General features: G+C 43.1%; 1 protein-coding gene across 1 annotated transcript in view; it reads right to left on the bottom strand.

The window, feature by feature from the left end:
* The window catches only part of LOC122549478 (lipoxygenase homology domain-containing protein 1-like), a gene marked incomplete at its 5' end in the record, with an annotated part of 196978 nt that overhangs the window by 152497 nt on the left and 33681 nt on the right, over positions 1-10800 (bottom strand). The window contains 2 exons of the mRNA XM_043689337.1: positions 4538-4748; positions 5267-5448. Of these exons, the coding sequence (XP_043545272.1) occupies positions 4538-4748; positions 5267-5448 (393 nt within the window). The remainder of the gene's footprint in view (positions 1-4537; positions 4749-5266; positions 5449-10800) is intronic.

Raw genomic sequence — 10800 nt, 5'->3', positions numbered from 1 at the left:
TGAGTTACGGAACCAGGAGGTTATGCTGCAGCTGTACGAAGCTCTGGTACGGCCACACTTGGAGTATTGTGTACAGTTATTGTCACCGCATTATAAGAAGAGTGTGGAAGCTTTGGAAAGGGTGCAGAGGAGATTTACTAGGATGTTGCCTGGTTTGGAAGGAATGTCTTACGAGGAAAAGCTGAGGGCCTTGAGGCTGTTCTTGTTAGAGAGAAGGAGGTTCAGAGGTGACTTAATAGAGACATACAAGATAATCAGAGGGTTAGATAGGGTGGACAGGGAGAGCCTTTTTCCAAGTATGGGGACGGCAAACACGAGGGGACACAACTTTAAAGTGAGGGGAGATAGGTTTTAGACAGATGTCAGAGGTAGTTTCTTTACTCAGAGAGTAGTAAGGGTATGGAATGCTTTGCCTGTATCGGTAGTAGATTCGCCAAGTTTAAGTGCATTTAAATCGTCATTGGACAGGCAAATGGACGTACATGGAATAGTGTAGATGGGATGGGCTTCAGATTAGTATGACATCGAGGGCTGAAGGGCCTGTTCTGCGCTGTAATGTTCTATGTTCTATGTAAAGACAGTATGTTTCTGTTCAGGTGCAAGGAAAGGCTGGTAGGTGTAGGGAAAGCTGGATGACTAGAGAAGTTGAGAGTTTCTTTCAGAAAAAGAAGGTAGTATGTGTTAGGTATAGCCAGGAGAGATTGACTGAATCGTTAGAAGAATATAAAGGCAGTAGGAGTAAACTCAAGAAGGAAATCAGGAGGGCGAAAAGGGGACATGAAATAGCTTTGGGAAATAGGGTTAAGGAGAATGGTGAAAGCTGGTACAATTACAGCATTTACAGGGCATCTGGATGGGTATATGAATATACATTAAGAACAAAAGGTCAACTAGGGAGAGAATGGGGCCCCTCAAAGATCAGCAAGACAGCCTATGTGTGGAGCCGCAGGAGATGGGGGCGATACTAAATGAGTATTTTGTATCAGTGTTTACTGTGGAAAAGGACATGAAAGATATAAAATGTGAGAAAATAGATGGTGACATCTTCAAAAATGTCCATATTATAGAGGAGGAAGTATTGGATGTATTGAAACATGTAAAATAAATCCCCAGGACCTGATCACTTGTGGGAAGCTGTGATTGCTAGGCCCCTTGCTGAGATATTTGTATCATCGTTAGTCACAGTTGAGGTGCTGGAAGACGGGAGGTTGGCTAACGTGGTGCCACTATTTAAGAAAAGTGGTAAGGACAAGCCAGCGAACTCTAGACCGTTGAGCCTGACATCGGTGGTAGGCAGGTTATTGGAGAGAATCCTGAGGGACAGGATTTACATGCATTTGGAAAGGGAAGGACTGATCGGGGTAATCAGCATGGCTTTGTACATGGGAACTCATGTCTCACAAACTTGAATGAATTTTTGAAGCAGTAACAAAGAGGATTGATGAGGGCAGAGCGTTAGATGTGATCTATATGGACTTCAGCCAGATGTTCAATAAGGTTCTTCCTGGGGGTCTGGTTGACAAGGTTAGATCTCATGGAATACAGGGTGAACTAGTCAATTAGATACAGAACTGGCTCAAAGGTGGTGATGGAAAGTTACTTTTCAGACTGGAGGCCTGTGACCAGTGGACTGCCACAAGGACCACTACTTTTCATCATTTATATAATAGATTTGAATGTGAACATAGGAGGTATAGTTAGTAAGCTTGCACTTGACACTAAAATTGGAGCAGGAGAGGACAGCAAAGAAGGTTACCTCAGAGTACAATGGGATCTTGATCAGATGGGCCAATGGGTTGCAGAGTGGCAGATGGAGTTTAATTTAGATAAATGAGAGATGTTGCATTTTTAAAAAGCAAATCAGAGCAGGACTTATACACTTAATGATAAGGTCCTGGGGAGTGTTGTTGAAAAAGAGACCTTGGAGTGCAGGTTCATGGTTCCTTGCAAGTAGAGTTGCAGGTAGGAGGGATAGTGAAGAAGGCATTTGGTATGCTTTCCTTTATTGGTCAGAGCATTGATTTCAGGAGTTGGGAGGTCATGTTGCGGCAGTACAGTACATTGGTTAGGCCACTTTTGGAATATTGCATGCGATTCTGGTCTGCTTCCTATCGGAAAGATGTCGTGAAACTTGAAAGGGTTCAGAAAAGATTTACAAGGATGCTGCCAGAGTTATAGGGTTTGAGCTATAGGGAGAGGCTGAATAGACTGGGTCTGTTTTCCCTTGAGTGTCAGAGGCTAAGGGGTGACCTTATAGAGATTTATAAAATCATGAGGGAAATGGATAGGATAAATTGACAAGGTTTTTTCCCTGAGGTGGGGGAGTCCAGCACTTGAAGGCATAGGTTTAGGGTGAGAGGGGAAAGATATAAAAGGGACCTAAGGCAATGTTTTCACAGAGAGTGGTGTCTATATGGAAAGAGCTGCCAGAAGAAGTGGTGAAAGCTGGTACAATTACAGCATTTAAAAGACATCTGGATGGTATATGAATAGGAAGGGTTGAGAGGGATATGGGCCAAGTGCTCGCAAGTGGGCCTAGATTAGGTTAGGATATTTGATCAGCATGAACAAATTGACCATGGTCTGTTTCCATGCTGTACATCTCTATGACTCTTGGAAAAATGCGACCCCATACTCCCAATTTCTCTGCCTCCACCGCATCTGCTCCCAGAATGAGAGATTCTATTCCAGAAAAAGCCAGATGTCCTGCTAACTTCAAGGATCAAACTTTCCACTCTCCCATGATTAATAATGCCCTCAAATGTATCTACTCCACTTCTCTGACCTCTGCACTCAAACCTCCTCCCACAAAACAACAATAAGGATAGAGTCCTCCTGGTCCTCACACATAACCTCACCAATCTCCAAATCCAACGCACCATCCTCTGCCATTTTCACCACCTACATATTTCTTTCCTTACTCCTATCTGCTTTCTGTAGGGACCATTCACTCCATGATTCCCTAGTCAGTGTCACACTGCTCACATCTTTCCCTGCAACCATAGGAAGTGTTACACTTGCCCTACACTACCCCTCTCACCTCCATCTGAGGCCTCAAACAATCATTCCAATTCTGGCAAAGATTCAACTGCTCTTTTTCTAACCAGGTCTATTGCATCCGTTGCTCCCGAAGTAGTATCCTCTACATCAGAGTAGCCAAGTGCAGTCTCGAGGATCAGTTCGCAGAGCATCTGCACTCTGTGTGCTCAATCAACACCAGCCATTTCAACACCCCCTTCCACTCCCTTGGCAACATGTCCATTCTGGACTTTCTCCACTGTCAAAATGAGGCCATATAGGAACAACACCTCATATTCTACCTTAGGAGTTTATAGCCCAACAGCCTCAACATAGAGTTCACCCGCTTCAAAACCTCCCCACACCCAGCCTCATCCAATGTCCAGCCCTCCCTTTCCTCCCCACATCCCTGACCTGACATCCCTATCCACCTTCCTTGTTACCTAACCACTTCCCCTTCCCACTGACCAATCACACGTGGAGACTGCTACGTGTCTCCACCTATCACCATCCAACCTACCATTTTCCCAGGCCCATGCCCCCCAAGCTATTTATTGGAGTTCCCTTCCCCCTCCCCTGTCCTGATGAAGAAGGGTCCTGACCCAAAACGTCAACTTTCCTGCTCTTCCGATGCTGTCTGGCCTGCTGCGATTTTTCCAACTACATTAAAATGACATTGTATAAGTCCTGCCCTGGTTTGCCTTACCAAAATGCAACACCTCTAAGTTAGCTGAAATAAACTTTATATGCCACTTCTCAGCCCATTGCTCCGCCTGATCAACATCCCATTGCACTCTGGAATAATCTTATTCACTGTCCACTCGTCCCTTTGTCTGCACTTGTGCTTTGTTAAAAACTGTCACATCTCTAACATCTCAGTTCTGACAAAAGGTCATCACCCTGCAATTTTAATTGTACTTTTCTCTCTCCAGATGTTTCATGCTCTGCTGCGTACTTCCAGTATTTTCAGTTCATATCTCAAAAGGGTTGTGATGTTTGTGATCCAAAGGTGAAATGACCGTAAGAATGTAGATTTGATTGATTTCATAATGAGGTCCAAACAAAAGCAGGACGTGTTTTGGCAAGAAAGACAGCGTTGATAATATATATTATACATATCGGCATAAAATGGATTTAGGACTCCAAAATATGCACGGAGAAGTGAAACTGAAACTGTTTTCCTTGCAAATCATCACATTGGAGGGAAAAACTGACATTATTTTGGTCATTACATTACACATATCTGAAACCTAAATAAAGAAAGACCCAGTTCTCTGTGATCTAAGAGTCAGTACTTGTGACAGGCAATTAGCTCAACTGCTAGCAAGAAAAGGTACAACTTACAGTTGGCTAATCGTTGTAATTTTCTTCACTGTACAGGATGTGCAGGAAATAGTGACTAAAAATTAACTATGTTTGTGTGTGAAATACTGCTGTTAATAGGTGACAAATTACGAAAAATTATTAAATTATAGATTGTTAATAAAAAAAACACAAAATTAGATTGATATTTGCTTACCAGGAAGTGGATCTTCCAAAGGATTAAGTGCGGGCAGTTCCTTGCCTTGAATGACATTAGGTTTAACCCACCAATTAAATGTAAACCATAGCTCCTCTTTCGTGGCAGTACGCTTCAGATTGATGGAATCTAATTTCCACAGCTGCTTCCGGCCATTGGCTTTGGGAGTAACACGAAGCTTGTAAACTAATCCCACACCTCCCAATTCAGCCTACAACATAAAAGAGGAATTAATTCAAATCTTTAAAAAAGTCTCTGTGAAAAACCAGCAAGTAATAGAAACACGTAAATACCTTAGAGTTAGAGCCACTGAGCTTTCCCTTTGGTTTGGCAGGGTTAACATTTGTCCTCAGCTTCAGAGACCAGAATCATCCCAGGTTTGATGTCAGGCCCAGGGTGAATGAGCTGACCACAATTTAGATGGTGGTAAGGGTTCTAAATTTGATGTGGTGTCTCTGAATGAGTGAGAGGGTGAACCCAAACCCTTAATCTTGCTTGTTTTATAGTGTATTCCATGCTTGCATGCAGACATTGACTGTTGCACAGATACATGTACCTCTTAGAGCTGTTTAGCCTGCCAGACCTCACTCCTGAGGTTCAGACATATATGTCAACTAGTTGTTGCTGAGTGACTTACATGTGACTGTGGATAGTTATTCCAGTTATGAATCAAGAGCTTCAGGAGGTTAACACAGAACAGAACCCAAGAGTGCAAAATACATATTTCACCTTTACTTGTGTCAGCTCATCTGCAATTCCAACTGTGAACATCCTCTGACCGCCTTTCCCATAAACATTTATTATTATCTGCAGACCAGGATTATTTTTCACATCTGAACTTGAGATATCCATTAACCATATATCTGATGACTGCTCCAATACACCCTTGGGTCTGACAGTAAGTCTTTCACCTACAGGAAAATTAAATTTAAATTAGCAAACACTTGTTTCCAATAACAATTTCTTGAAACAAGGCTCAATTTAATTTAATATATTGTCATCTGATTTAACCAGAATGTATTAATAACTTGGAAGAAGGAAGCAAATTTACTGTAGCCAGATTTGGAGATGACGCAAAAATACGTGTAAAGGCAAATTGTGAGAAGGATACAAACAGTTTACAGAAATATATTGATAGGTTAAGTGGACTAAAAAGTTGGCAAATAGAGTATAGATGGGAAAATATGAAGTTGTCATTTTGCAAGTGAAAACAAAATAATGGAGTTTTTATTTGAATGGAGTCTTATTTTACCGTGCACTGAGATCAAACTCAACAATTACAAGGGCAGCATGGTGGCTCAGTGGTTAGCACTGCTACCTCACAGCACCAGGGTCCCAGGTTCGATTCCAGCCTGTCTGTGTGGAGTTTGCACGTTCTCCCTGTGTCTGTGTCGGTTTTCTCCGGATGCTCCGATTTCCTCCCACAGTCCAAAGATGTGCAGGTTAGGTGAATTGGCCTGCTAAATTGCCCATAGTGTTAGTTAATTAGCCAGAGGGTGTTGCTCTTCGGAGGGTCGATGTGGACTGGTTGGGCCAAAGGGCCTGTTTCCACACTGTAGGTAGTCTAATCTAATGAAACACAACACAGCTAATGGATGGTGGGGGGGGTGTTTAAGTAAAATGGAAATGCATAATTGGAAAGGAAGGAATAGTGAAGGTAAACACCAGTAGGATGTTCTTTCTGGTCATAACAAATACTTCATATCAAAATCATCATTCTAGTGAGGGACCACAAGGGTGTTCACATCATCCACACTATGAGAGGTACTGAAACTAACCCTAATCCTATCACTGAACTGATTATTACCTAATCCAGTCTACTGTCTCCATCAAGCCTAAAAAGGCAGCATATGCAAAAAAATTCAATGTCAATGGACTCGAGGATTCTGAGGAGAATACACTACTCAGGTTGTAAGTTTGCTTACTGAGCTGGTGGGTTTGTTTTCAGACATTTCATCACCATGTTAAGTACCATCATCAGTGAGCCTCTGGAGAAGCGCTGGTGTTCTGTCCCGCTATCTATTTATGTGTCTTGGTCTCTTAAGGTGGGTGATATCATTTCCTGTTCTTTTTCTAAGAGGTTGGTAAATGGGGTCCAAATTGATGTGTTTATTGATAAAGTTCCGGTTTGAAAGCCAGGCCTCTAGGAATGCATGTCTCTGTGTAGCCTGTCCTGGGATGGATGTGTTGTCCCAGTTGAAGTGGTGTCTTTCTTTGTTTGTATGTAAGGATGCTAGTGATAGTTGGTCATTTCTTTCAGTGCTCATGTATCCTGGTGCCTAGCTTCCTGCCTGTCTGTCTCATGTAGTGTTTGTTGCAGTATTTTCTATAGGACATTCATTTTGCTAGTTGTTAATGTAGGTGCCTTTATGTTCATTAGTTGCTGTTTAAGTGTTTTGGTAGGTTTGTGGGCTACCATGATGCCAAGGGGTCAGAGTAGTCTTTGATGTATGGTAGTATGGCTAGAGTCTCTGGTGTGTTGTGTCTCTTGTTTGGGTTTGTTGTTTAAGAATCAGTGGACTGTGTTTATCATGTACGCATTGTTCTTGAAAACGTTGTATAGATATTTTTCTTCCGCCGCTCATGGTTCCTGGTTGCTGCAGTGTTTTGTGGCCCATTTAAATAGTGTCCTGCTGTATAAGACATGACCCACTAACACTAGTGTCCTTACATACAGACGAAGGAGGAACACCACTTCGACTGGGACAACATATCCATTCTAGGACAGGTAAAACAAAGACACGCACAGGAATTCCTACAGCCCTGGCATTCAAACCAGAACTCCGTCAATAAACACATCGAGTTGGACCCTATTTACCAACCTCTGGAAAAAAACCCAGAAATGATATCACCCACCTGAACAGGCCAAAACACAAAAATAGAACACGAGACAGAACCCCAGAGCTTCAGTGGAGGCTCACTGATGATGTTTTCAGACATTCCTGATGAAGGGCTTTTGCCCGAAACGTCGATTTCGCTGCTCCTTGAATGCTGCCTGAACTGCTGTGCTCTTCCAGCACCACTAATCCAGAATCACTGATAATGTTACCTAGCATGGTGACAAAACGTCTGAGAACAAACCTACCAGCTCAGCAAGCAAACTTACAACCTGAGTGACAAATCTTCTCAAAAATCACAAACACTACTCAGACAGTGCATTATGAGCAACCTAGCGATGCTTAATAAGCAGGATCAACAAAATGCCCTCAGTATCTAATCTGCTCTGAAATCCATCATAACCAACACCTGCAAGGATATATTTCATTTCTTAACCAGGAAACCAGAAGACTGACAAGAAAAATCAGAAGATAAACTAGAAGCACAAGATGTAATCATCACGAAAATTTGAGGTAAAGAAACTCAAGAAGTATGGTCAAAGTTCCAACTACTTTGAGGAACTCTGACAGGCTCAGATAATGTCGAGAGTGTGGTGCTGGAAAAGCACAGCAGGTCAGGCAACATCCGAGGAGCAGGAGAATTGATGTTTCAGGTATAAGCCCTTCATCAGGCTCAGATAGTGGCCAAGCACAAATAGCAGATGAAGGGTGTGAAACTCAATTCTAAAGAAGAGTCAAATTAGATGCATATGTTAGCTGTTTCTCTCCACAGTAGTGCTGCTAGTCAGGCTGAATTTTTTGTTTTTATGTCATCTTTGCAGCATCATCAAAGCAGGTGTTCTAAACCTGTATCAAATATTGGTTCCGCTTTGACTTAGGCTTTGCATTTATTTCTGGGCATAATACTTTAGAAAAGATATGAGCGCATTAGACAGGGTGCAGAAAAGATTAATGAGAATGGCTTATCCTCTATTTGCCCCCTCCCTCCCCACATTCCTTAGTAGCTTCAGTCTTCAGAAATATTTTACTTTCTTAAACATAGTTGGTGACTTGGCCTCCATGGTCTTCCTTGGCAGAGATTTCTACACATCATCACTCTCCGAGTAAATAAATTTCTCCTTATTTCAGTCTTAGTTAGTCTGCCATATATCCTGAGACTATGACCTCCCTGTCCAGGGGAAATATCCTATGCATCTAGTCTGTTCAGCCTCATCAGAATTTTATGTCTCCAATGAGATCCCGTCACATTCTTCTAAGATTCTGGTGAATAAAGACTCAATTAACCCAACTTCTCCTCACAGGACAAACCTGCCATCTGGTTAAACTTTACTGTAATCCATTTATGGTAAGTTTATTTTTCCTTTAGGAGAAAGTGAGGACGGCAAATGCTGGAGATCAGAGCTGAAAATGTGTTGCTGGAAAAGCGCAGCAGGTCAGGCAGCATCCAAGGAGCAGGAGAATCGACGTTTCGGGCATGAGCCCTTCTTCGGCTCATGCCCGAAACGTCGATTCTCCTGCTCCTTGGATGCTGCCTGACCTGCTGCGCTTTTCCAGCAACACATTTTCAGCTATTTTTTCCTTTAGTAAGGAGATTAAAACTGCTCACAATATTTCAGGTTTGGTCTCACTAAGACCCTGCACAGTTGCAGGAAGATGTTGTTATTCTCACTCAAACCTTCTTGCATTGAAGACCAACAAATAAGTAAATCAGATTTACCAAGTAGGTTTATCATTGCTCCATCCCGCTCTCAGACTCTGACTTTAAAACAGCTGATGACTTAGTTATTTCAGAACTCTGTTGGTAGAGGAAGAAACATTCATTAACAGTGCTATCAAGCAGAAACTACCTAGCAATAATCTGCTCAGTGATGCTCAGTTTGGGTTCTGCCAGGGCAACTCAACTCCTAATCTCATTACAGCTTTGTTCAAACATGGAGAAAAGAGTTGGATTTCAGAGGTGAGGTGTGAGTATCGGTCCTTGACATCAAGGCTCCATTTGACCAAGTGTGGTATCAACGAGCTCTAGCAACACTGGAATGATAGGTATCAAGGAGCAAACTCTCAGCTGGTTGGAGTTTTACCTGGCACATAGGAAAATGTTGTATCTGTTGGAGGTCAGCTATCTCAGCTCCAGGACATCTTTGCAGTCATTCTTCAAGGAAGTATCTTACGCGAAACCATAGTTATCACTGCTGCCTCACAGTGCCAGGGACCTGGTTCAATTCTACCCTTGGGTGATTGTGTGGAGTTTGCGCTTTCTCCCTGTGTCCACATGGGTTTTCTCTGGGTGTTTTGGTTTCCTCTCACAGTTCAAAGATGTGCAGGTTAGGTGGATTGGCCATGCTAAATTGCCTAGAGCATCCATGGATGTGCACGCCAGGTGGAATCGCCATGGGATCGGTGTGCACTCGATGGCTTGCTTCCATGCTGTCGGGATTCTATCTTCAGCTGCTTCATTGATGACCTTCCTTCCATCATAAGGTCAGAAGTGGGGATGTTTGCCCATAATTGCACAATGTTTAGTGTCATTTGTGAGTCTTCAGATACTGAAGCAGTCCATGTTCGAATGCAACTAGATCTGGATAATATTTCGGTTTGGGATGATAAATGGCAAGTAACAGTTGCACCACAAAAATTCCAGACATTTACTATCTCCAATAAGAATCTATCCAAACACCTCACTTTGACATCTAATGGTGGGTTACCATCTCTGAATTCCCCCCTATCATCATCTTGGGTTTGCTATTGATCAGAAATGCAACTGGACTCACCACATAAAAACAGTGGCTACAAGAGCAAATCAGAGATTAGGAATACTGTGAAGAATTACTCATCAGACAGCATCCAAGGAGCAGGAGAATCGACGTTTCGGACATAAGCCCTTCTTCAGGAATGAGGAAGGTGTGTCAAGCAGGCTAAGATAAAAGGTAGGGAGGAGGGACATGGGGGAGGGGCGCTGGGAATGTGATAGGTGGAAGGAGGTTAAGGTGAGAGTGATAGCCCGGAGAGGGGGTGGGGGCGGAGAGGTCAGGAAGATGATTGCAGGTCAAGAAGGCGGTGCTGAGTCCGAGGGTTGGGACTGAGATAAGGTGGGGGGAGGGGAAATGAGGAAGCTGGAGAAATCTGCATTCATCCCTTGTGGTTGGAGGGTTCCTCGGCGGAAGATGAGGCGCACTTTCTCCAGGCGTCGTGTTGCCATTGTCTGGCGATGGAGGCGGCCAAGGACTTGCATGTCGTTGGCAGAGTGGGAGGGGGAATTAAAGTGTCAGCCATGGGGCGGTTGGGTTGGTTGGTGCGGGTGCCCCAGAGGTGTTCTCTGAAACGTTCCACAAGTATTAATGTTCATCTTAAAATGACACTACCCATTCTACTGATGTCATACGGTCTTTGGGAGCAAATAAGGAATTTTACTTCAGGTTTCAGTGG

The sequence above is a fragment of the Chiloscyllium plagiosum genome, chromosome 4 (assembly GCF_004010195.1).
Source record: "Chiloscyllium plagiosum isolate BGI_BamShark_2017 chromosome 4, ASM401019v2, whole genome shotgun sequence".
Taxonomy (NCBI): Eukaryota; Metazoa; Chordata; class Chondrichthyes; order Orectolobiformes; family Hemiscylliidae; genus Chiloscyllium; species Chiloscyllium plagiosum.
Note: the sequence above shows the minus strand (reverse complement) of the source record. Positions and strands in the feature narration are given on the sequence as shown.